This window comes from Platichthys flesus, chromosome 17, assembly GCF_949316205.1.
Source record: "Platichthys flesus chromosome 17, fPlaFle2.1, whole genome shotgun sequence".
NCBI classification, from domain to species: Eukaryota; Metazoa; Chordata; class Actinopteri; order Pleuronectiformes; family Pleuronectidae; genus Platichthys; species Platichthys flesus.
In genome coordinates this window covers 12,428,693-12,455,608 of record NC_084961.1, presented here as the reverse complement: position 1 = coordinate 12,455,608, position 26,916 = coordinate 12,428,693, and the positions used below count along the sequence as shown (strand labels likewise).

Genomic DNA, 26,916 nt, shown 5'->3' with positions numbered 1-26,916 from the left:
TCAACTTCCGACGTTACCTCAGAGCTAAAATATGAATCGAGGGAAATTAGTGAGCGATACAAAGCAGGACGGCAACGGAGATGATGAGCAAACAAATACAGTTAAAACTGTGATACTGTTACAGATCATTCTTCAGAACAGCGTTCGTTTTCAACACGTGATACAATCTTCGTACATTATTTTGAAGATGATTTCCGGTAATGGTTTAGCTAACTTTGACTAGCTTGATGTCGGCTGTCTCACCAACTTTTCTTCTGCTATTTTACGCTCGACAGTTTAGACATCGCCCTCTGGCGTTCTGGAGAAGAACAGCAGACATGTGTTTCACATGAACTTCTCACGTGTGACCACAGGGTGGCAGTACAGCTCATATATTAACAATTAAATAAAACGAACGACCTTATCTTTTCCTTAATGCAGCTGGAAAATGTGTATTCTTTATAACTCGATAGACTGGTCACACTTTGGAAGCTCTGCTATGTATAACAACTGTTTGCATTCGTGTGTGTGTGTGTGGGAGAGAGAGAGAGAGAGAGAGAGAGAGAGAGAGAGAGAGAGAGAGAGAGAGCAGGAAGAGCACTCGCTCCTCTTCAAAGTTAACATCACATCTTGACTCTCAGCTCGGTCACATGGTCTGTTCCTCCACCTCACGTCTCCATCAGGACTATTTGCGCCTCCTGTAACCCGCGTGCTGGTTGGCTGAGAGTCGGTCATCCCATCCGAGCTGCACATCGAGGAGGAAGGAGCGACGGAGCGCATCAATCCTCCGCTCACACACTTCTCTATCTGGCCATATACAGGAGAGGCTGATCTCAGGACCGAGCGGCGCAGGGGCTGTGGAGGAGGTCGGACCGGTGCGATGATGACGGGCAGATCAGTGAAGGACGTGGACAGATACCAGGCGGTCCTCACCTCGCTGCTGGCGCGGGAGGAGAATAAATTCTGCGCCGACTGCGACTCCAAAGGTTGGTGGGTTTATTTGTGATTGGGTCCTGGATGGTCGTTGCATGTGTGTGTGTCTCTTTGTGTGTGTGTACATTTACTACACTGCAGAAATGCGGTGTTGCATTCATGAGCTCTCTCGGCCAATTAAATTGTACTATGGTGCAAGGCACGGGGCCACATCCTCACAAGGCTGGAGCATGGCAAGCAGCCCTATGATGCCATGCTCCCCCCCCCCCAACAAAACTCAATGGCAAATAAAACACACACCGACAAATGAGATAACACAACGACAATGACACTACACAACGACAATGAGAAAACACAACAGCAAAGAGAAAAACACAACAACAAAGAGGAAACCCAACGACAATGAAAAAAACACGACAACGAGAAATAACAGTAAAGATAAAACCCAACGACAATGAGAAACACAACAGTAATGACAAAACACAAAGACAATGACAAAACACAACAACAAACACAAAACACAATGACAATGACAAAACACAACAGCAAAGGGAAAACAGAACGGCAAATGAGAAAACACAACAAATCACAAAAGCACAAAAGTGAATAAGAAAACTCATTTTCAACTCGACACACAATAATCTCATAATGGTGATAGATACTGCAGGTCTATGGTTTTTTTATGGATTTCCCTTGACTTAGATCAACATGAACTTCTGCATTAGTTCTGATATACAGTATATTGAAGGATTATTACTACACACGTGGCAGCATCAGAGCCACTGAGTCCGTTTTACCCACTGACCCGTCTCTGACTGTAGCCTCGACCAGTGCAGGCCTTGGACAATGTCATCAGCTGTTGGCTGAACCTGTTCTGCCATACTGGTGGTGAGGTAAACATTGCTGTTTCACCAATTCACAAGTAAGGGACTGAAGCCACAAACTGGTTCTCCAACTTTTTGTGTGAAAGTTGATGATATCACTGCTCAAAATATATGTATGTGTGCCACTATAGAGCAGGTCCATATGTGATATATATACCACGTTAACATTCATTAGATCCAGATTTTTAGTTTGATTTGCACATAAATACACACACTCCTTAATATCCGTCTCTTTAACTGATTATTTCCCCTCAGCATCCCTGAATTCTTCTCTGAGGAATCAAGGAGAATGTGGAAAGAACGTCCCATCTCCAATATTAAATAAAGTAAAAAGAAAAAACCTGGATCTGCACCCTGATCAAAGTTTCTTTGTAACCTGTCCTGTGGTTTGTTGTGTAACCTTGCCAACTAATAGACAAAGAAAGAAAGACACAAATTCATGCAAAAACACAAGCTCCTTGGTGGACACAACTATTGTTGGTCCTCAGAGATAAACCTCAGGTGCCGGTTGAATCTCCTCCTGTGTCACTGACAGTAATAACATAATAACAATAAGAACTTTATTTGTGTAGCACTGATCTAAACAAGGTCACAAAGTGCTTCACCCGAAAGAATCGATGGCAAAATGATAAACGAATTGTAACAGAAGGTATTTTCAGTTACTTTTCAGTCTTAATTACAGAGCTGTCATATCTTTGTGATTTGTTCTTACGTATCTCTTGGTGCACCTATCGTCCACATGATACCCGTGCGCTGCTTGTTCTGATGCAACGTGTTGTTGAGCCTGATGGGATCGACCTTGTGACGCCACAGCAGGTGCGAGGAATGACACAACACGTCACTTGCACGTCACTGGCTCTGCTCCCCGGCTCGGCCATTAGTTCCCCAGTGGAAGGCCGCTGGATGGGAGTAAATCACAGCACGCGGTCACGTGGGGAGCTGGCCTCCTCATGAAAACTTTATGAATGATAGCAACGAGCAGCTTCCCCTGTCTTTAACAGGAAGTGAGGGGGGGGGGGGGCTATAAGTGCATACTCGTGTATCAGTTGTGTCACGGCTTTAAAAAAAAAAAAATCCTTCCCTGTAATCTCCACTGCCTTCGGGTTCGTGACTCAGCGGGAGGAAACATGTGAGATCAATAAGTCGTGGTCGTTGATCTCTGGATTCATGGAGCACTGCTGTGTCAGGATGTTGGGGGGGGGGGTAGACGTTTAAGACAGACAGACAGTATTTTGACCTCTGGAAAATGAGTTAACCTTAGTATCAGTGCTTTGTGTTCATTTGTATGAATGTCACTGCTCGGGTGTCCTTTCTGTGTCTCTTTATATTTCTTTTTGTGTGTGTGGGTGTTTGTGTGCCTGTGTGTGTGTATGTGTGTGTGCGTGAGTGTGTGTGTGTGTGTGTGTGCATCCCCGTCTTTGTGTTTCTGTATCTCTTTCAGTCTCTTCTGCTGCCAAATGATCGACTGTGCTGATGAGGCCTTGCAGAGTCTTTCATCAGAGACAGTGAGCAGGTCAAGTGTTGAGAAAAGAAAAATACGGATGCAATTATTTTTTCTGGAGATCTACTTACATAACGTTGAATGACACCGCCTTGCTGATATTGAAATTCAAACGATTGCTCCTGTAAGTGAGGAAGCTCACGTCAAGCCCCTTTTTGCTGTTATATTTGTGGGACTTTCAAATGACACATATGACCAAACTGACATTTGATCAGCATTACAGCTCTGGCAACGGCTACACAAGCAGGAATCTTCTTCTCGCCGCACTTAAAACTGTACTTTCGACAGTTTTGTGGCGGCGAAGAAGAAGAAGTGATTGTCACGGAAAGAGAGTTGCAGTTTTATCTGGTCGGAACTACGCGGTATCAGATTGGTTTTCGTGTACTCACCGATTTCCAACCCAGCATCTCGAATGCTGATATCTGTATCTGAACATCTCTACTCTTAAGGTTGTTTTTCCCGTTTTCTCGCTTAATTCTGAAATACAGAAAAATCTCAATGTCGTGTTTTATCAAACCTCTCATCCACACGCTGCTTGGACAGTTCATAGACAATGACATGGTTTGTGTAAAACTTGTAAAACACACTGGGAACACGTGTTTCTTTATTCACAAAAATGCCCTTTTCATACTCTTTTAATAAAATATAAATAGAACCACTAGACTGTTGTTGTTTGGCTCCAGGCAATCACACTCGTGACCGATTCTAAAAAAGCAGTCGTGATCAAGCTCTTGCAGCTTACATAGAGAAGTGACTGTTGTCTTGACTACAATCAACAAAAGCACAGGATGTAAACAGCCCAGTGTCTGCTGTGCATTTGTGTGGCAGTGGAATTGTGAGGAGGGAAAAAACATACATTTGATTGGTTTGAAGATTGAGCCTTGTTTTAATTTGAGACCTGTCACGTCTCACTCCTCAATCATCTTCGATTGGGCCTCCACTCCAATGACAGCCAGTTGCCGGGGGCATTTTGTTTTGGGCTCGTCCCTCCTTCCTGTTCTTGTGAACACGATAGGTCAAGAAGGCCTTGAGGGAATCTCTTTAGATTTGGTTCAGATATTCAGTTTGACTCAAGGATTAAACGATCAGACTTTTCTGGTAAAACGTCAAAGATCAAGGCAATGGTGACCTTGTGGTCTTGTGCTTGTGCTGTTTCATAAAAATCCATAGAAAATGTCATCACATCCAGTGCTAACGAACACTTGGAATCAAGGATTGACCTGATTAGAATTTGGAGGTCAAAGGTCAAGGTCACCAAGTCATCACAAAACCTTTTTTTCCACCTTGAGATTGTTTTATCTTACAGACGCCTTGAAGGGATCCTTCTGGCCAATTTGAGTTCTCTTAGATTCATGGGTCAAATGTCAAGGTGTATTTCTTGCTACAACCCGAAGCACAATTTTCTGTTCTGCATGTACTGTAAAAAATAACATCTGGCTCAGTATTCATCTCATTTCCCACCTTTTTCCATGTAGCTGTAATGATTAAAACACAGACACTGTGATGTCGGCTGGTGCATGAACCGAGATGTTTCACCTCCTTCCTGTTCAGCACACTTTCTCACATGTTTAAGTGTTACCCTTCTGTGGATGCACACTCCTGCAAAACCCACATGTTGCGTGTGCACACCTTAAACTCATTTGTCCCCTCCACTTCCTCATCTCGAGTCAGGCTTTGGGCCATATGGCCCGTGATGAGGTTCGGTGTAATCTTGTTTGCTCTGGCGCAGATTACCGTGCGTTTATCACCTCCCTCCCTCAGAGCGAAGAGGAAGTGGTGAGATGTGTGGAGCAAAGACTGCGTTTTACACCAGCCTGTGAAAAAAACAAACAGTATCTCCCTACAATGCTCTTCTTACTGTACCAGTACCATTGCAATGTAGCTATGGTACATCAGTCTCTCTCTCTTTTCTCTGTACCTAAACCTAACCCTAACCCTTTCTTTAGTATTTGTATGCCTATCATTTCCTCACAATGAAACCTCTTTACTGTAAATCCTGCAGCAAATAATAATAAGAGCCTGTCGAGAGGTTGAGGCAGGTGCATAATGTGGTCAACACTTTACCCTCTGGCTTCAGTCTCAATTGGCTTTGTGGGTGTGCGTGTGTTTGTGTGTGTGTGTGTGTGTGTGTGTGTGTGTGTGTGTGTGTGTGTGTGAGTGTGTGTGTGTGTGTGTGTGTATGTGTTTGTGTCTCTGTGTGTGTGTGTGTTGCGCTAGAATAGAAGCCTGCCTCCTTTATTGTCTCCTATTGTGCTTGTGTTTACGTACATACCGAGCCTTGGTTGCTGTGGAGACATCACCTGGCGATGTCATGCCTTATCCCTCCACGACACCGCCCCTCCCACCACTTAATCTCATCCAATCAGAGGCCAGCAGGGATTTCCTTTGAGACAAGTAGGTGATTGGCTGTTCCCACACGGCTGGCAGAGAGTTCAAAGTCACACATGTACAATGGATTGGGAGCCACAGTGACAGAGTACACTTCACATTAATACACTGGCGTGGCTGCAGGCATGTGGGCATATTAACCCACTGGGTCCCCTTTAAACCACCCAGGTCCTCCCACTCTGTGTGCAGTTTAAACATTATTCCTGGAATGTTCTATAACACATAATAAAGCATCACCTGAACTTGATTTATTATAAGTCTGGTCTCAAGATGAGGTGATGACGTTGAACCCTCTTGAGGTTGTTGACATGCCATTTGAGGTGCATCAGGTGCAGTGAGATCATGTCAAACATCAACCTGCTATAGCTGGTTTACCTGGGACATCGTGGACAACAGCCAGGAGCACCTTGTAGAATAGAAGTGGGTAGAAAGAAAATGCAACTGTCAACATATTCATAGAGAAAGCAGATATCTCCTGAGAGGGTGTAGCTTTAGCTCTCATCATGTTTTTGGGATTACAGTGGATGAAGGTTGGCTTTTCACACTACATTTAGCCTGGGTCGGAGGGAGCTTTAAGCCCCAGGGTAAGAAAGGCTTCACACTGGCACTATCCTACCTCATGTCCAAAGTGGGCTTACCCTAACTTTAGCCTATATTGCCCTCCGGAGCATGGTTAGCAGTGGGATTGCTGGGTCATACCCTCAAAAAATTGCTTGAACATAGGACTAAAATGTTTCTACAGCCATGTAAGCCAGGGCTTGTAGAAGTGCAAAGAGAATCATATAAGCCTTGGGCTATACGTGTGTGTATGAAAAGAGGTTACCCTGCAAAGAATATCCCAGTTTAGAATCAAGACTATCTATCTATCCATCTATCCATCCATCCATCCATCCATCCATCAAACTATCCATCAAACTATCCATCTATCCATCTATCCATCTATCCATCTATCCATCTATCCATCCATCCATCCATCCAACTATCCATCCCTCCATACCTCCAAATAGACAATTAAACATACGATCGAAGAACACAGTCTAACATTGTGGAGATAACCATATGACCCACAGAGAGTACAAGCAACAGTGTGTAAGTAGCAGCAGAAAAGTGATGAGAGGGACGGAGAGTCTCAGTCATGTTTCCATGTATCATCCATTCAACCTCAGTGACCCACCTGCAGCCTCACAGTCGTGACACTCACATTGTGACACAGATGGTGGGTGCGTATTAGTAAATTATCAATAGGGGTCCATCTGTGTAGCACAGACTGTGACTGGGTCACTGGGTGGCCTCAGGGTTTGTGGGTTGGTGCTCTTGCTGAGGGGCTCGAGAATAGGATGACTCTACACAAGTGTTTGTGTGGTGGTGTCGGAGGGCGAGGAATCCACTGATGACTGAGGCCCTGTGGGATTAACTAGGTGCATGCATGGAGCGCCGTTCATCCTTGTGGGATATGGGCTAATGAGCCATATGCACCTGCTCGAGCGTGTGTGTGTGTGTGTTTGTGTGTGTACATCATCAAATCTGTTTGTATGACATGGTGGACCTGTGTCTGTCTCCATTTGTGCATATCAAGAAGAGAGATGTTAAAATATGATTCAATTTTTTTCAGTTTAGCTTGTTTGACATAGGCCACAAGCCACCTGATGGCTATTTATTATTTTAATAAGAAAAATATGTCAGCTAGCTTCTAATTGCTCTCACCACAGACACTAAACACACAGGTTTTCCATGTTGGCGTGGAACACAAGTGTGAATATGTAAGTGCTGTCTGCTGGGCACCAGTTGAAAGGTGGTCTTTGAAATACTCCAGATTTCTGTTATAAACGTGATGCACCACACAGAGCGCTGATCTTTTAGACGCGCTGGAATAACTTTTGTCGCAGAACTTCAAACCTTGAACAGAGCACAGTTAATGCAACTCACAGCAGGAGAACTGGGAAACAGTCTTTTACTTCCTTTATTACGCAAATTAGCTGTGAATGAGCCAAGAACCAGGATCTGTTGTTTCTCGTCCCTGGATATTTCGAAGCTAAGCTTTCTTCACCCACGTTGTTTTCATTACAAATGTCCTGACCAAAGGTTTTGGTAGAAGAAGTCTGGATAATACTGCTGTGTGTTTGTTAATGCATCATACATGTTTGTAGTGTTATTTTTCCATACTAAAGATAGGTATATATCCTTAGAAATATCCAAAGAATTATGGTTATAGATTCCAGGCTCTTGTTTGAGTCATACTTGAGTCCATTTAACAGTTTTAAATAAACTGCACAAACTTAAAAAGTTAAATATATCTGCACACTAGTTTCAGTCAAAATTATAACATTGATACACGTTGATTACAATAAATGTAGACTTGATATTCTAAGTCAAGTCGATTTTATCCATTTAGCCATAAATCACTAATTAATCTTAAAACTGTATGGTTCAACGGCTTAACCGTTCCCAATGTACTGCTAATATATTAATATATACCATTATGTACTGCAATAGAAGCAGGTAAATGCATACAAACTCAAAGACAACATGTGTCAGCATGATTATCCAAACTTAATAGTGGTTATAAATATATAGAGAAATTAATCAAATTTGCAAATGGAATTGCACGTATTATTTAATGGATTAAAAAATTATTCCAAATTAATAATAAGTATAGTGGTAAAGAGAAAAAGAATACATGTTGTAAGTGAAGGTTCTCTTAAGTGTCGTAAATAGAGTTGTGTGTTTGGGTGATTGACAGAGAGGCTCATTATAGAGCTGTGCTTGTGCCTCTTCCTCGTCAAACCCCCTGCACCTCCCAGCAGGTCATCAAACAGCTGAAGTCCACTTTTTGATGACCCAAAAAAAATTCACTCTTTTTTGTCTCCGTTTTCCCGCTCTCATCCCGTCTCGGCCTTTTCCTCCCGGGTGTGCCTCAAGCTGCATGTTTGACAACCAAAGTGATTTTATTTTTTGCCAGGGTGATTCATCAATCGCTTATGCAAACCCTGAGGACTGATTTATTAGTCAAACCTTGCGTATTTAATTATAGCTCAAAGAAGGTGTTGGCGGCTGGTCTTTGATAAAGAGAAAAAAAAGAAAAGGAGAAATGTGCAATGCAAACCCTGTTTGTTTCCTTCTTTTAGCAGACTGTTCCTCCTACTCTCCTCCTACTAAATCTGTTCGAAGTACCTGGAGGTGAGCACTGCTGCTGGATAGATATACTGCACATTGGTCCTGTCTCAAGCATTGATTGGAAACAAAAAAGCTCCTGTGGTGCAGGGAGCAGGGGTTATCCACTTTCAATGTTTCATCTTCAGCTCTGTTCATCTTTGAAAATGTATGTTGACAATTGCTCGTAATCTTGGACGACGTAAATGACGTTCCTTCCTGAGGAAATTTTAAAAAAAAGGAGATAATTTAAATAACAAACCAGAGTAGGACGAGAGGAGAAGTGTTCAGTCTGCCTTCATAATGTATCAAGCTGAACAAATCTTGTTTGTAATGACAGTATCTTGATTTTAATCAGTTAAAGCCCCTATAACTTTTGCTGATTTTTAGTAATTTTAGTTTTAACATTTAAGAAATGTTATCCAATTCAGAATTTTCCTCAGGAATAGGTATAATTTTTTTATGAACAAACATGTATTATAATGAATTGCATTAGATTAAGATGCAGTGGCCAAATTATCATAATTGTTTAATAGGAACAAAATGGGTCCAAGAAAGGCTCCTAGCTGGACACCACAAGTACATTACTAACCACATATAAGTACATAAATTTCATCTTAAAACAAAAAGTCAATCCATTCAGATGTTGGAAGTGTTTCAGACAGATGAGAAGTCAAGGGGAAACTGTACTGAGCAGAATTCATCCTCTGGGCACCATGAAAACCTGCAAAACAGTCAACCAATTACATCTATTGTTTCACTGGATAAGTGAAACTTCATACTTGACCAGAGTGGTCAACCCAGACAATGGGCTAGCAGACCAACACTCACCTCTCTGGAGACACACAGCATGGCCGGAAAGAGATAGAACTTCGTATGATATTTACAACCAATTTGGGAAAACCAGGGTGAAGGGTAGAGAATGTACGGCAATAAGAGAATTAGAGCTGCAAGAGAGAGATATGGTTGGACAAGGGAAAAGAAAAGGGAGGCTGGGTTTGTGAATGAGAGCGATTAGAAATGGTGGCCAGGACACAGCAGGAGCCTTAGAATGAAGATGAAGAGGACAAACTAATCCTGCATTTGGGGAGTTCAACACAATTGACCATCTATGCTTTCCCTGTGACAGTGCCAATGTTCACAGCAGCTAAGCAGGCTTTGCAGGAGTAGTTCTACTATTATTAGCCGGCATGACAGCTAATGCTCCAGCCAGACGGTCAGGATGATGGACATCTGTCTGACCACTGACCGTCTGTTTATATTGTTTACTGGTTTGCTCTATTTGCCTCTTTTTGTCTGTTTTGTTTGTCAATTTCAGAATAACATTGAGCAAAAGGGAAACACATGAAAAGTCACTCCCTGTCCAGTGGTTTCCTGTTAATAATGCAAATAGAATAATGGTTTATGTTTTAGCGTGCAGAGCTCAGGACGCAACCTAGACAATTGGCTATTATTTGACTCAGCACCTAGACTCAGTGTTTCCGCAGCTGGCACAAAGAGGAAGGTTTTGAATGTTTTCTCCTCTCGAACTCGGCTTCCTCTTGCATTTGCATAGAATGGCCTTTCTTAATAAACATGGCACAGTGACTTCAGGGCAGAAGGAATCTTAACTGAAAGCCGCTCTTCCACCTGGTGGTGAAAAGACCACAGCACACCAGCTTGTGCCTAGGCTGGAAGCAAGGACTCATTGCGGAGATGAGCGGTAAAAGGTGATGACATAAGCAGAGGGGAGGTTGGAACTTGGCTAGAATGAGGAGAGGAAAGGAAGGGATGTGGCAGGAGGAGATGGAGGGAAGAGAAGAAGTGGAGGAGGGGTGAGAGAAGAGGGGGTTGTCGGGAGAGAAGCACCAGCGCTCTCTTTGAAGCCGACTGTACTCTTTGAAGAAGACGATTGCATAATTTGAGCAGAAAAAATAGACTAATGGGGTTGTGTTGTATTTACCCCCCTCTCAGAGCCTGTTTAGGCGAAGGACCCTGACAGCTCTGCAGATAGAAGGAAGACAAGCAAAAACGATATGACACTTAAAGCTATGTAATAATAATGCAAGGGGCTAAATGTTGGCTACACAGCCCACAATTACATATGGCGGTAAAATGGACAAAATAGGCTACTTGGATAACATTGCACCCACACACACAGAGCTCATGACCAAATGAGTAATCATCCCTGCAGGTATCCAGGCCCTGTATTTGTGTGTGTGTGTGTGTGTGTGTGTACTCCCCCTCTCTCCTCTCAGTCTCGATTATGTAGGCTAACTCTCCTATCGGATCCCATTATGTGTCAGGACAGCCCATGACTTACTCGGGATTAGACGTGTTCCCAGCAGAATTCAAACTCATAATTGAGGTTTCAGGCTTGTCTCTTCGATAATTGGGCCAAAATTAATCTGAGTTTTGCTCATCGTTCTTCAGCCTCTGTACTACTTCCTCTCTTCCACCACCTCTACCTCCCTGATACACCTCTAGATATTCTTCTTTTTAAGGCCTGCGTGGGCGACAGTCAGTGGCCGGAGCTGTTCTGTTTGCTGTCTATCTCAACTCAGCCTTTAGGGACATTCATCTACTTTTGACCAGTTACTTGGACGCAAAGATTAACTGATTTGTTTTCAGTGGTCACGAGTACCTCATATTATTGTGACTGCAATATATGAGTAACACCTGGAGGGAGTGAAACTGCACTGTTTGTCTAAGACAAACATATATGTTTCTAGTTTTTCTCAGTTGTTTCATTGTCCATGTATTTCATCAGCTTCCCCTAAAGACTCTCTAACATTATCGGTCTTCTTTCATTTACCAGGTCCGAGATGGGCGTCCTGGAATTTGGGTATTTTTATCTGCATCCGCTGTGCTGGTATTCATCGAAACCTGGGCGTTCACATCTCCAAGGTCAAGTCCGTCAACCTGGATCAGTGGACGCAGGAGCAGGTCCAGGTCAGAGGTCGCGCAGATACAGATATGAACAGAGATGGTAACATTTATTTACATGTTAGAGTGTTATTATACGCGCGTCAAGATTACATGCAAAGTCAATGCAATGACACAAGTATCATGCTACAAAACAGCAAGAATCCTGTAAGTACATCGCTAAAAAAAAGCCAAACTACAAATTGCGATTAAGCTGTATTGCGCATTTATGGCCTTCACGTCACGATCGGTGTGAACAGACAGTGTGTCAAACAGATATAAATTACATGATGTTGGGTTTCAATGATTCCTGCTGACATATCTCCACTTTGAAGCAGTAATGTACTTAAAAACAACAAACTCGCCTTGACGGCTGCGCACTAGAATTTCTTTTGGCAAACTGTGACTTTTCTAATTTTGTAACAACACTATCATAGCGTGAGAACTCCTTTGCATCAGAAAGGAGCATTTGTTGGATCAATACTTTGAAACAGTACAAAAAGGATTCGCCATGATTAAGCATGAAAGGGAGATAGTTTTAATACTTTTACATTCGCATACCTACAGTAGAGGAAGTAGACAACTTCTCATTTGTATGCTGCTTATCCTGTCTGGGTTTGAAAGGCGGCAAAGTCAGCGTTATGCCTCCTGCAGTCAGCGCCTTTCTTCTTTTTCTCTTCTCCACATACATACACAAAAAGGATTTACATCGTTTTAAGTCCACTTCTTTTTAAATCCCTGGAAACACATTAGGATGAGTATGTTGGATATTGTATTTTTCCTTTATTAGACTGCTTACCTGTTGTGTGTTGGTGACCACAGTGTGTTCAGGAGATGGGAAATGCGAAGGCCAAACGTCTCTATGAGGCTTTCTTACCCGAGTGCTTCCAGCGCCCTGAGACAGACCAGTCTGCAGAGATCTTCATCAGGGACAAGTATGATAAGAAGAAGTACATGGATAAGGTCATTGACATCCAGATGCTCAAAGTGAGTCTGCACACACTCTCAAAGTGTTGTAGTTGTGTCTCAATCAATGGAACAGAAAAGAACTGCAAGAGTGACTTCACATATCTTTGTGCAGAAAGAAAAAAGCTGCAACAATATACCCAAGGAACCGGTCGTGTTTGAGAAGATGAAATTGGTGAGTGCATCCTTGTATGTTCCCGCTGCTTGTATCACAGCATTAAGAGGGCATAACTGACCTCATCGTGTCCTTGGAGATAGATGAGACTCAGATGTGCAGGAGAGTTTCTGTTGAGACTCTGTCTTGTTTGTCGCTGGAGATGTGTTACATGAATCATAACCATTTAGTCTGTTCTGACAGAAAAAAGACATCAGTCCGAAGACAGTTTCCCCGTCTGTTACAGACCTGCTTGGACTAGGTATTCTACCTCACACACACGCACACGCTCACACATACACACACACACACACACACACACATACACACACACACACACACACACACACACACACACACACACACACACACACACGCTCACACACACTCACACTCATGCAGCATTGTATAGATATATAGATTTCTACCTGAATCCAGCTTGTTTTCTTCAGAAAAGCTAAACCCAACCAATATCTAGTTACAGTTCAAGAATTTGTGATTTGATAGATTGATATGAAAATAGTTAAAGTTACAACCATAGTTGAAACCATTATTGTCATAACCATACCTCCATCTCCCATCGGTCAGATGCCCCTGCACCAAGTCCTGCAGTATCTAATGGTGGAGGATGTGTTCCAGACTGTAACACAACACGGAGCCCAGCGGTGCCTAATTCACCTCTGGCACACTCTGCCCTGGATCTATTTAGCTCTCTGCCAACAACCTCCTCTGTTTCCTGCGCTAAAACAACGGTAGGAGATAAAACACTGTGCACACCGTACGCTCTCCACAGGACCCCGGGGGGTTTTGATAGCTGCCCCTTATAGCGGTGTTTTAAATTGCCTATTTTGTCACCTTTGCCTGCATCCTGTCACCATCGATAACCTTTTTTCTCTCTGTCTTTCTGTCAATGAAAAGCCAAAGCCTGTTTCCAGTTCTATGCCTCAGAGCAGAGTGACTGCCTCTGTGCCTGCAAACCTCAGTCTGTTCCTGGATCCAGCACCCAAAGCAGAGGAGGGCACAGTCAAGAAGCTGTCCAAGGACTCTATTCTCTCCCTGTATGCTTCCACCCCCTCAGTGCATGCCAGCAGTATGGCTCCTCATGGTGAGGACTGCATTCATTTTTATGAGGGGTTATTTTCACCATCTTTTCTGAATCAACTTATATTTTTGTGGTAATAATGGACCTATTAACTATAAATAGAGACAGAGTGCTTTAATTAGGGGAATTACAACCAGACCCGGCAGTTCCCCTGAATTCCATTGAGCCTTTTAGTTAGTTGATTTGGTTTTGGCCCACAAGTGAAATGTTTGTTTCTCTGTTTTCCATGAAAATGCCCTAAAGACCCACTGTGTACTTCACTTCTAACTGCAAATGAAGGCTAATTCCGCTCCTGGATCTGCAAATAGTGTCAGACACTGCTCCCAAGTGGTGATACTAAACAGTCCATTCAGTTTAGGTTTGTCTCATCAGAGAGTATAACACTGCTCCCTGTCTGTGATTGTTTTCAGCAGGCTTGTACATGAACCAAATGGGATACCCGACACACCCGTACGGTTCCTACCATTCCTTAGCCCAGACAGCTGGAATGGGAGGTGCCATGGGGACATCACAAATGGCGATGAGGGGACAGCAACAGAGCAGCATGATGGGGGTTCAACAAAACACTATGATTGGAGTACAGCAGAATGGCATGATGGGGCCGCAGAATGGCATAATGGGTGCCCAGCGTGTCATGGCTCAGCCGACTGGCATCGTGACGTTGCCCTACATGACGGCGATGACCCAGGGTATGATGGGACAGCAACAGAATGGCATTATGGGACAGCAGCAGGGTGGTAAGATGGGACAGCAGCAGAGTGGGATGATGGGACAGCAGCAGGTTGGCGGTTTAACCACATTACCACACCAGCAGGTTTATGGAGCGCAGCAAACCCAGCAGCTACAGTGGAACATTGCCCAGGTGAGTCAAGATGAAACTGAAAGTTCTCGGACACAGTTTTTCTAGAACAAAAACAGATTTAATGTGGGTTTTGGGGATTTCAGATGACTCAGCACATGGCCGGCATGAATGTCTACAACTCCAACGACATGATGGGATACAGCAGTCAACACATGGGAGGTTCAACGACTCAGAGTTCAGTGCACATGACAGCACACGTCTGGAAATGAACCCATCTTAGAACTTGTATCAAGGACCAACAAAACAGAGGGGGAAGTGAGTAGTGGGAACATGTGGATTGGACTCTCCATAAGACATTTTCTGATGCAAGGGTGGAAGAAGAGGAGGAGGAGACCCGTGTGAAGGAGGATGTTGCGGAAACCACTACTACCTCTCTTTCTCTCTCCTCTCCGCCCATGCTTCCTCTCTTCTTGTCCCATCAATGGCCATGTTTTGCAGATTTCCATGCTTGCCTTCAGAACATTTTGGTATGACGACCAAGACAACAGGGTCCAGAGGCCAGTGGTTAGGTCTATGCATCTTCTTTTGTTACTATAGCCTGGATGTCAGCGTGTTCACATGCACATACATATCTGCTGGATGTGGGTGTCAACAAACTGCTTGACTTTCAAGAAAAGTTTGGTTTTTGGAGGATGTCACAATTCCTTATTGACTAGAGTCCAGAATACACATGGATACATCTACTCTCTCTTAGTGTGTGTAGTTTGAGGGTATATCGAACAATGATGTTAGCCTAGCGTAGCTTCAATGGTTGATGCGCTCAAATACTGACATCTATTGGAACTAGTAGTATTTTCTCTAAAAGGAGGGAAATATTTCTTGTTGCAAGGTTGAGGCATTAACAGGGTAATTTACACCAGAAGGGATTGTTATGAGGTCCTGGATTTTGCACCGATGTACACAAAATCTTTGTCCAGCTTTTTTTTGAAATTTCCAGCTGACCCATTTTTTAATGAGAACCTCAAAAGGGATCTTAAATACATATGTGATATCATTTCAAATGGTATCATCCAGGCAATCTGAAATTTTATATAGGTTAAGGAGATTTTTGAGCTTTTATTCTAACGTGACAATTTGTGTGATTACCTTATACATAGTTCTATAACAAGCAAGATGTTAAGAGGTTAAATAATATTTCATTATTCATATTTTTAAACAGGATGACTTTGACAGTACTCGAGCAAAGCTTTTAAGAATGACTTTGCAATGTGCTATGCTAAGCAATGTGCGCCTTCTCGAATAGTTGCTAAAGTGAAAGCTTCAGGTTAAGCTAACAGTCCTTTTAGCTGCAGCAATATTTGTATGTACAGGTTTTTATTTCCTTCAGCTCCATCATATAGGCTTTTATAAAAAGTGATTTGATTGGAGATTCGTTTAAAGTTATATTTCCCCGCTTCTGAGAAGAACTGCTATTTAGTGATTATAAAAAATTCTGGAATTAAGATTTACTTACTTATTACCCCAGTCATCATACCATTAAACTGCACAATCAAAAGAGACTGGCTCTGTGTTAATAAGAATATTTGTAAAACCCAGAAAAAACAACGTACTCCTCAATATGTCCTACCTATCCAACAATAATAGAATTTTAGAAATCGCGAGATGCGTTGATTTCCTAGATTTCCACCGACTCAGCTGCAGAAACCTACCCAAACAGCCCCAAGTAATGATGTCTGCTACTCAATTTACAGAAAGCATCTTCTAGAATCAATAAAGGGGATTTTGGTAGACCAAAGATCAATGCTTTAATGCGGTTGTACAGTGTTCTCATTTGCTTTACTGTACAGCTACTTAACTAGTGATTACTAGACTCATCTGTTCTTTCATAATATGTTTAGTTATAACTGCAATTCACTGTGCTTTTTCCCTGGGAAGGGGTAAAAAAACACTTTAAACAGTCACTCGCATGCAATTTTATCATGTAAGCGCTCACGAAACTCAAGTTAACAATCTACCTTGTACAATAGAGGCCTCAATTAATGTTGAATGTCTGTAAATAGGAGAGAGGCCGGGACGAGGAAAAACTTAAAGGGCACAGATCAGTTGTGTTTCAGATGCTTCCACTGAATTGCATGAGGAGAATGTTTATCTAGCTCTGATTGTACTGTTTGTCCCGTGTGTTTACTCTGATGTCCGAATGTGTCTCTGGAATGTGTCCTGCGCTCTACTGTACATGTCCATCAGTGTTTGACCAAGAAAATGTTGATGATCGTGTGTCCTGAATGTACCTGACTAATTTTGAAAACATACTTGTATTGTTGGGGTATTTTTGTATTATTCCGTGACTCTTGTCTGGCAACACACACTTGTGTCCTGTGAATGTTCTCTGGTCAACGCTGCCTGTTTTTTTGTTTTTTTGCCGCATCGTTCAATTCATCAGAGTTGTTCTATAAATGTCGTATCATCGGATTAGGAGCAAACTGTGACATAGGCAAATGCGTTTTCAGGTCCTTCTGAGGCGTTTACAATTTGACCAAACCACATTGTGAGGCGACAAACAGATGGTGCGAGAAAGGTGAACTGAAACACCGAGAGGTGACGGACACTGACCAACCCTCTTTCCCCACAACTCCACGCAAAGCATCTCTCAGATCAGAGTATTTCTAGATACGTTCATTCTTATATCTGCATGAAGCCATTACTGTAAATAGTATCAGTCTTTCTGAAGCACTTTGGTGTTAAGTTGCCACTTTTTGAGTGAGGGGTAAATATGCAAAGGGCGCCACTATAGGTGGCAAACAAATGAACGTACTCTGGCATAATACGATACTGCTGCCAAAAGCAGTCCAGCCTGAAAAGTGGTGGTTCTGCTCTGCAACAGCCCGTTTGCCGGTTAGTGATGACAGTGTTTGTCGAAAAAGGGAGTGAAAATTCATCCCTGAGGGCGATAAGGCTTCACCTGCAACCGTCTTTCGTTTTGAAGGTTGCTTGAAATCAGTTCCTTTTTAGGGGTTTGGTATATTTTCTGTCAAATAAAAGCAAATAAAGGAATGTATCTTTTTATGTACTTGTCAATCAAGATATTGTTCTTTATTCCTTATGAGATTGTCTCTGTTTATTATGTTCTGTTATGTTCTTAAATAAGGTTGATGAATATGTATATAGTATGTCATCATTTTTTTCATAGACTTTGCTCCTTTTGATTTCATTTTCCCACAAAATATGTAACATGATAATTGTCCATGTGGAAACATACAAAATAAATCATGTTTTGATTATATTCAAAATCTTGAGTCGACCTGAATAAGTTCGGTGACACGTTTCACCTCTGAAGATGTCATAATAAACTCATGAGAATGTTTTGTGATTCAAATAAACTTTATTGACTTTGCGTCCAGATGTCAAAGGGCATGCAGATACAGGCTTCTGAATCCAAAATTGTTCTTTTTTGGTTTGTTTTCCTTTTTCCTCAGTTTGGTTCCATTTTCTTACAAAACTACGTGCACCTTAAGTAATCAATTCTGCAGCATACAAACCACAAAAATACCAGTTTTACATTATCAAATACTGCACATAGAAAACATTTACAAAGCACAGGTATAAAATTACAGCTCCCTTTTTTCCTTCTTTGCCATAAACAGCAACGACTTCTCCTCAGACAGTCTGCTACGCTTTACCCTTTGAAATGTAGTGTGAACACTCCGCGGTGGAAAGGTTAAGGCCAGTTTAGAAAAGACAACCAGTCTTCTACCAACACCAGCAAATATTTTGACGCTTCCTTTCGTCTTTACATTGGATTCCAAGGTATCAATCTCCTTTTTGTGTGCTTGGAAATATAATGGCGGTGCATTAAATATAATCAAAACCCTTCGGAGAGTGACTTGTTGGGGGATCCATATCAATGTTGTGCTTTGCTGGGCTTGATAAGATAAAGGTTGTCCTGACAGTGGGGAGGGGGAAGCTACAGTGGCCTTCATGTCATCTGACAGACATCTAAAAGAACAGAATGGCTACTCAGGAAGCTTGTGCTGTGATCACTGACATGGAGAGACGCGGAAGAAGACAAACCCGACGTATTCATCAGCTGAACAAATTTCCCCCCACAACTCAGCAGTGATGTCTGTTTTAGTTCTCTGCGACACCTGCTACATTAGTAAACAGACATATGGAATGCATGCTTCATTCGAAAAAATGAAAAAATAAATACATAAATTGAAGCTCTTGGGGACTATCATAGGAATAGCAAGTTATTATTCGTAATGCATTGCATGCTCTGTTGAGTCTGAATTGCTTCGGTGCTTGCAAATTTAATTTGATTGAATATCCTCTTTGTCATCAGCCGACAGTGGAACCACATCACCAGCTCCACAAGGAACCAGAAAGCGGCTGAGGACAATTTTCGAGGGGCCCCCAGCAAACAGTGAGGGGGCCACAGCTGATGGTTATTGCCAGAAGAACTAGGCTAAAGTCCATGCTACTTAAAGATACAGCATATTTGTTTTGCATGAAATTTGGATTCTCTAATAACGTGATACTGGGTCAAACTAACATCATCATCCTTTTGGTTGTGTTACATGTTATTATCTGAATTATGAATCATCGTTATCATACCATCGGGAAGATTAAATACAAGAAAATCATCGGAGGAACCATGCGGCAAACATTTTCTAGTTCAAAATACAAAAATCTAACCAGCTCCATCTGATCGATAGATTAGTCAATAAGTTATCGGTGCAGGGGGGGGGGGGGATCAATCCCTTTTCTTTTTTTTAACTCGAAACCCGTCGTGGCGATTTAAATAAATATAGGAAATGCATTTCGCCAAGACATAAGTCATGCTCATTTCAACATCAGAGGTGCTCTCTTTAAATGAACACGCAGAGGATAAGAGTAAGAAGGGGAGGGGCCTGCCTAAACAGGTGACGTCCCCTGGAAAGACTTCGAAGAGACAGTATAGCAAAGAAAGGTGACGAAAAACAATTCAAATTATACTCAGCTCTGGTGTAAGGATTAAGAAATACATTCGTAAAACTATACATATACACAGATATATAACTTCAGTACAATAGTTCAAGCAAAATACATTTGTCAAAACTTTCAGTTGTGTGCTACAATAGTGAAGCAATGTCTCCTACACAAAGTAAGGCCATTGTAAACTGACAAGCCCTCATTTTCCCCTAAAGTCTAAAGGCAGCTTTTGCCCGCTGCGCCTCTCCCAACTCTTCTTCCTTCGTTCTCCGAATGATACCACTCTTCTTACAAAAATAAAATACATCTTCGACATAGAGCTCAAGACACGACTCGGGGGTTGATTGAAGATGCATTAGTTAAGTTTTGAGCTCGGGGCAGAATGGAATGTTCAATGAGGGTCTTTACGGGGGGGGGAACAAGCAAGTGTTGCGGGTTTTACATTTCCAGCATCATCCAGCCTTTTACATTCAAATCTCAGCTGAGCCACATTTAAACCCGAGCTGAATCCAACTGTGCCGAGCTCTACGTGCTCCAATAAACTGCTCCGAACACTTCAGACCATTAACCAACCTGCTTTTGTGCATCTACCTTCCCATTTGAAAAAAAAAAAAAAAAATACGAAAGCATAATTTTGCTACAATGTAAACTCTCCAACCACCTACAGTTCTTTAACTCACTCTAAACAGTAGAGTATGTGCAACACAAGTATTACACTGAAAAGACACCAACTTCAGTGAGGCACAGCTACAGAAAGGATTTAAGTTTGTTCAAATTAAGGTTAACAAGTTATATAAACACAATTGATAGCTTTAATTTGAAATTTTGAATTTAAATGTGTTTTACCAATTGTACTAAGAGATTCTTTTTACGTTGGTTAACAATTTGAGTGTGTGACCATGTTGTGAGAACATGTTTTAGTAAAGTTTCTAAACTATGTTAAATGCCATAACAAGATAATGAAGATTTAATGCTCATATCCGAAAACCCTTCTCCTAAATAAATATTTACACTTTTTAAATCTCCCACTCACATGTTGCTGGCTCGCTGCTCATTATGCATATATGCAAAAGATCTAAACTTCACTACACCCACACTACACTTAGAAGAAAAGGCAATATTTCAACTTGTCCTTTTGGCTGCAGGGATAAAAAAGGATCTGGACGAAATTTGGCAGATCCGCTCTCTATAAATACACCTCTGATAGGATAATTATACATCACTTTATACTATAACCAGATCTGAGAGTGTTTTCTGGGGTTACCCGACACAGCAAACGGACACAGACGGTCTCGTACAAGCTTCAGAAATCACATTGAAAACAATATCAACAGTTTTTTCATAGAATTTTCCAAGGACTAAACATTGAGCGGCGATGTTCTACAGGTTTAAAAAGTACTTTAAATTGTTGTATTTCCAACCTGTCTTTCTGCCATCACAAAATGTGCGCACCAAAGAGAGTGTGGGCAAATACCTAGAGTTTTTACATCATGCCAGCTGTCCACAGAAAGATAGATCAATACAAATCAATAATGTACATGAAATTACTTCATATACATGACCATACAAGTACAGATCCAGCAAGGAAATTGGAACCGAGACTTTGGTGGTTCTTTTAAGAAAAATAAAAGGTTGTATACGTGATGTGTGTGTGTGGGGGGGTCTAAAAATAACCATCACGCTCACCCCCAAAATATTCAAGAATACCAGAGGTCCCCTTTTTCCGATGTTCAAGGGGCGCTGAATTGTGAATTGTGTTGGTCTGAGGAGCCGAGAAGACGAAATGCCTCGGACTATCCCGTTCTTTGCCGAACAACAAACAAAGGAAGGAAAGTTGTTAGCAGACGACAGAATATATGGTTGCGATAAAAACCAAATGCGAGCTCTCACACACACACACAAAAGCTTTTCATAGGGTGTAGCTTGAGACTGTCGGCTCTCATAACGTCGCTGAACTACGAAAGCCTTTCGTGGCTTTATCCCTCGTGTTGGTCTCGCGACAGATTCAAAACACAGACAGGTATAAATACTCTTAAAGTAAACGTTAAATGATAACAGCTCAGTTTGTCGCGTTGTCAGTGAATACTCAACCATTCCGCATTTAACTAAAACAGCCAACAGGTCAGTGATACCTTTGTTGAGAAAGACATTTGTGGGTTAAAACAATTTCAAAACCTGTAACTGTATTTGTCCTTGGAAAACTCCCATTTTAAAACCACACTTTGCAACTTTCACCTTAAAACAGCAGCTTAGTCTGAAGGTTCACTAACTTGGACTAGAAAGAATAGTGCCACCTTAAGTCCCACTCCTCACCCTTAACGTCTGTTCTTGCCCGAACTGTTGATCAGTTAAAGAGACTTAGAAGTCATTAAAAAGGAAAATGTTAAAATGTGAAGAATACTTCCTGGTTCAGGAAGCTGTGGATCATGGGTAATATCCACCGCTCAGCGTTTCAGTTCAGTTAGTGGGACATAAAAACAACTTAATCGCTCAGACATGGAACCCAACAGAATACCCCCCCCCCCCCTGTGTGGCTGCAGGTGGCGCTGTTGCTCAGTAAAAGTTACACCGTGTTGCTTTAAGAATTAATGCAGATTTTTTTTTCCAAGCAGGTATTTTCTTTGCAATGAAGCTCTTTGACAGCTCAGATTGATGTGTCAACCAACAGTAAAATCCAATGCAACAGGCTTTACTGACCCGTTTCAGCTGTTTGAATTGGCCCTTATACTTCGACTCATTATGAACTTAAGTTACACTTTCATGCTGGCGCTCATTTCTAACAGAGATGATCAATGCAGTGTGACAAAATCCTAACAAATCATTTAAAAAGTGGTCAACCACTGCAGGTTTATAATTAAAACATAATTAAAAAAATTACATTAAAGTGCCATTTTTAACACACGCTGCCTGACTGTAAATATAAAATAAGAACAATTAAACACCGGATAGTTTTGACATATTGTACCTGAAACAAGTAAAACTACCGTATATGGCAGGTTAACAATCACCCTGCTAGCAAAGGAATACTGGGGTGAATATTCAGTTTAAAAAAAAAAAAAAACATTTAAAAAAGGTTCAGTTACAGTCAGTGTGACAGAGAGGAGTGACCAAAGAGAATTTAAAGGTCATAGGTGGTACCATTCCTGTACGTGTCTTTGCCTGCGCTTGGATGTCTGGCTGTGATCTGACCAGACGCGGAGAGAGGCATGAGGCACGCTCGCCAGCCTGCCTGCCTCCTTCGTCAATCAGGAAGAGTGCGAAGAAAACCAAAAAAGATCAGCGGGAAAGTTCAAACAAGTCTAGGTGCTGGTATATAGAGGGAGAGAGAGTGTGGCACCCCCTGAACGTGGAGCACAAGAACCCCCCGAGTGCCTCGAGGTACGACAGCCCTTCCCTCTCCAGATGAAGGCAGGATCCGGAAAATTTGTTCCTCTGCGAATGTGTGGGCCGGCCGACTAATTTGTTCTCCTCTGCTGCAGATGGCGATGACGGCACTCTCCCTGTCACCGGATCGCAAAGTAAAGTAGCACTATACTCCCGTTACATTGGTCAAGGCAAGCTAAATAAAAAGAGTCAAGCACTTTTAAAATGTCTCTACGAGGGTTGCAAGCAAACATGCAGAATGCAGCCGATACGTACGTAAACACAAATAAGTATTTATCTATCTATTTATATATAATGTATGTCTGTATATAAACTCTGCCCTGTGAAAATTATAGAATAGCAGTGTTGCTACCTCACATAATAGCCATTATGTGAACATCCAAGCCTGCTGCCCAGGTATGCTTATGTGTGTGACCTGCCCTTCTCAGCTCATGTGTGTAGAATGTATCTTCTTTTTTTTTGCATTACATCTAAGTCATAGACTCTGCTACATATCCATACTTTATATTGTATACTACTTCACCTACTACTTATAGGAATAACAACAATAACAATTGCTTTGGTTTTAAAAAATAAAGGTTATTTTTTCTTAAGTTTGGCATAGAGAGTTTAGAAACTGGCATCGGGGTGGCCCTGGGATGAGTCATGCCACGGAGATCTGGTACGTTGGAATGCAGAACATGTCGTCCGGTGGTTTGTCGTGTCATGTTGTGAGAAATGTTGAAATGTCATGGGTGAAACAATGCTACATGTTTCTGGTAAATTAGTTTTGTTCAACTAAGAATACTGACAATGTGGAGAATATGGCAAAAAGTGGAATGTCAGCGTGTGAGTGTGTGTGTTTGTCTTGATGAGATCAGTTATTATGTGCAGATGGGTATATGCGTGTATGCCTACCTGTCTTGCACTTCAAATACAGTAGTTGTGTGTATACAGTACGTGTGGCCGTGTCTGCATGACTCTGCCTGTGCCCGTGCATGTGGGGAGGGTTATACTGGGGTGTCTAGGTGCATGAGGGGCTGGTGGCGCTCTCCAGGGAGGACTGGGAGAGGCGTCTGGTGAGGGGTCCGATGCTGGGGTCTGCCAAGGAGGAGGTAGGGAAAAGCTTGTACCAGCCACTGACTGTGGCCGACAGGTCCAAGTCCTCCAGGAGGATCTGGGCCATTCCCATGAAGCACTTGTGGTCCATACGCCCGTAATCCCCCCAGACTATTACCTACGGAGAAGAGGAAGCATGAGGACACACAGTATACACATACATTTAAGGATGTGCAACGCAATTCAGCACAACTCAGAGTCAACTTGTTTCTTTATTCAACTTGTACAAGACAAATCGAACACGGAAATCAAAAGACAGGTCGCCTTCGAAGTAAAGGTCACACCCATATACAGTCATTTGCATATGTACAAGGAAGAAAATAAAATTAGACAATAACGAAAATCAGATTGTCACTAACCTGTAGGACCTTGCCCTGAGGACTCTCATCAAACAACAGAGCCTGCTGGTAGGTGGGGTCCAGATTCTTCTTCACTACTTTGGTTTTCTTCTTGGCTAAGCACACTCCATTCTCCAGGACATACACCTTTACATATGTTGCTGCAGAAACAACACACAAATAAAAAATAGTGGAGTGAAGCTTCTGCATGGATGTCAGAGTCAGTGGAGTTTCTGAACAACGTCTGAACAATGAGTACTTGGGATGTTCTTGGAGCCGGGTTTAGGGATCAACCCTCTGGCCTGGTTGACCTCCACCTCCAGCTGCCCTCCTCTGTCCACCATGCCTACATGGACATCCCCTGTGGAGGGAAAAACACACCATCTCTAAACACAAGCTTGTAATAAATGAAGAAAAGCTTTTTTTGTAACGAGCTTGGCTGCAGTTGTTTGCATATTCCAGCAGATGGCACCACAAAGCTGGAAATCCGCCTTTATGAGTAAGATTGGTGGAGCAGCACCTCTCTCTTCTGTCATTTCTTATCAAGTAATGACCTTTGCATACAGATTTATACCTCAAGCAAGTATAACTTTATCCCCGCTGAGTGAATACACTGGTGTTTTGGTATACAGATCTACATATTAAAAATGTAACTCATCTTTCAATCCAAGAATATGCACATGCTTGTGTATTACAGATTTATTCATTGATTGTGGACTGATATGCTGTTATATCCGTCCTTTAATAAATGTAAACAAAACAAATGTGTTAATTGCAAGAGAAAATTTCTTGAATCATACAAACACTACAAGAGCAAAATGACATGTACGTTGAAAAACAAAAAACATAAACAAAACAATTTTGCTGTGGATTCAAGACAGACGTTTTGTCACATATGATGTTAGCCTAAAATCAAACTTGCTAAGATGCTATTCCATTAACTTCAGTAGTTTGACGTTATAGCTGAGCTTTTTCAGGTACTTCACCACTGTGAATTTCAATGTTGTATAGGTATCAATCGATATATTGATGCCAACATAAACAATGTGCTTTAACCCACAACCTTAATCAACCAATATTACTATTGTGTGTCGAAAAACGTCAAAATTTGCATTTCTCCATCTTCAGAGAAAGTGAATTTCTTTGTTGAACACTAGGGGAAGGAGTCCATATACGAAATGGAATAACGGACACAAAACCAAACTGTGTGGAAACCAGGCATGACTGACAAGGACAGATTAGTGCTGTTGGTCTCCATCACTCTTGGCTTACCCATGGGGGGTGTAGCTAGCGTTTGCCGGCCTACGATCTGAGCGGGGCCGAGTCCATCCAGGAAGTCACTGAACTGACTCTCGGGCCCCAGGCGCGTGGTAGGGAAGACAAACCTGAAGGAGTCAGGGCAGAATGATGTTAATGTGAGATGGATGGATACCGTGCATGGGCGGGTGGATGAACTGCGGTCAGATACTCACGTTCCGTCAGAGCTGTTGGAGTTGGTGCTGCCGTCGGTTGATTCCTTGCTGCCCTGCCGTGTCACTCGGTTCCTCATCTCCACGGCGATGCCGGTCTCCGTGCTCCGTCGGATGGTGCTGCGGAGCTTCTTCGTCCCACCTTCTGAAAGCAACAAAAAAAACACAAAGAGCTCACAGCTCCATTATGTGTCTTTACTTCAGAAGGATGATCCACTAAGCATCATGATCAGAGGAAGTCATGGAGCTGCCTGATAAGGAACTCAGGTATTAAACAGGACCTGTGCCAGCAGGATAAGGCTTTTACAAAGACTCACTGTGTTGTGAAAAGATCTGAACCTCTTCAGATATTCTCACATTATGCAGATATTCATATTTTAGTATATCTCCTTAATTAAAACGTATTTATGTTCTCAGTCAGTTCCCAAAATGCTTCTATAGTTTTTAAGTTTGTAAGGAATGTCTCAAATTTAAAGAAGTTGGATGTTTTCAGTAACATCCAACATCCTCATTGAATTTCCACATTGCAGACGGAGGCGATAAGAAATGCCAATCAATCTGCTAATGTGAATCAACACTTTTTATCAAGTTCTATGCCCTAACATTTTATGTAGCTGAGTTAAATACTGCACAAATACAGTAGAAACAATATCAATAGTTATTTCCACACAGTATCAAACTTAGTTTGATTCAAGAGACATCCAATATGGAAAAGGTAAGTTAAAGAAATAAAGGATAAGAAGAATAATTAAAGACATTGATGTGTATCTTCTTTTTTCTAAATATGAGGAACTAAACATTGCTCATTGTGAAAGTTCAAAGATTTTTAAACAATATGGAAATAAACAAAAAAACAAACTAACATAACACAACAAAAATGTTTATCTTTGATATTG

The 26,916-nt window shown here is 41.9% G+C and overlaps 2 protein-coding genes across 4 annotated transcripts in view; one reads left to right on the top strand and one right to left on the bottom strand.

Moving 5' to 3' along the window:
* Positions 1-189: 189 nt before the first annotated feature.
* Positions 190-18,129, top strand: smap2 (small ArfGAP2). Of its 2 annotated transcripts, none has more exons than XM_062410169.1 (9): positions 190-965; positions 11,633-11,766; positions 12,562-12,726; positions 12,821-12,880; positions 13,064-13,121; positions 13,448-13,611; positions 13,778-13,964; positions 14,375-14,823; positions 14,907-18,129. In XM_062410169.1, exons 1-9 carry the CDS (start codon positions 860-862, stop codon positions 15,030-15,032), a joined length of 1,449 nt encoding a protein of 482 aa, XP_062266153.1. In that variant the 5' UTR covers positions 190-859; the 3' UTR covers positions 15,033-18,129. The 2 variants fall into 2 exon arrangements, with proteins under 2 accessions (XP_062266153.1, XP_062266152.1); XM_062410168.1 differs by having other exon boundaries at positions 206-965; positions 14,372-14,823.
* Positions 18,130-18,281: 152 nt separating this feature from the next.
* Positions 18,282-26,916, bottom strand: part of rims3 (regulating synaptic membrane exocytosis 3) — a 35,856-nt gene continuing 27,221 nt past the window's right edge. Inside the window, exons 3-7 of one of the 2 annotated variants that reach the window (XM_062410170.1) lie at positions 26,024-26,165; positions 25,824-25,936; positions 24,811-24,912; positions 24,573-24,712; positions 18,282-24,331 (exon numbers count right to left, since the gene is read on the bottom strand). In XM_062410170.1, coding sequence (XP_062266154.1) covers positions 24,119-24,331; positions 24,573-24,712; positions 24,811-24,912; positions 25,824-25,936; positions 26,024-26,165 — 710 coding nt within the window. In that variant the 3' untranslated portion in view covers positions 18,282-24,118. The remainder of the gene's footprint in view (positions 24,332-24,572; positions 24,713-24,810; positions 24,913-25,823; positions 25,937-26,023; positions 26,166-26,916) is intronic. The other variant, XM_062410171.1, reaches the window with a different exon arrangement.

Bases quoted from the DNA above. Each gene is read 5' to 3' on its own strand.
- smap2 (XM_062410168.1), top strand. From the start codon at position 860: ATGATGACGGGCAGATCAGTGAAGGACGTGGACAGATACCAGGCGGTC. The intron at 12,881-13,063 runs GTGAGTGCATCC...CTGTTCTGACAG, and splicing joins TGTTTGAGAAGATGAAATTG to AAAAAAGACATCAGTCCGAA. The intron at 13,122-13,447 runs GTATTCTACCTC...CCCATCGGTCAG, and splicing joins TACAGACCTGCTTGGACTAG to ATGCCCCTGCACCAAGTCCT.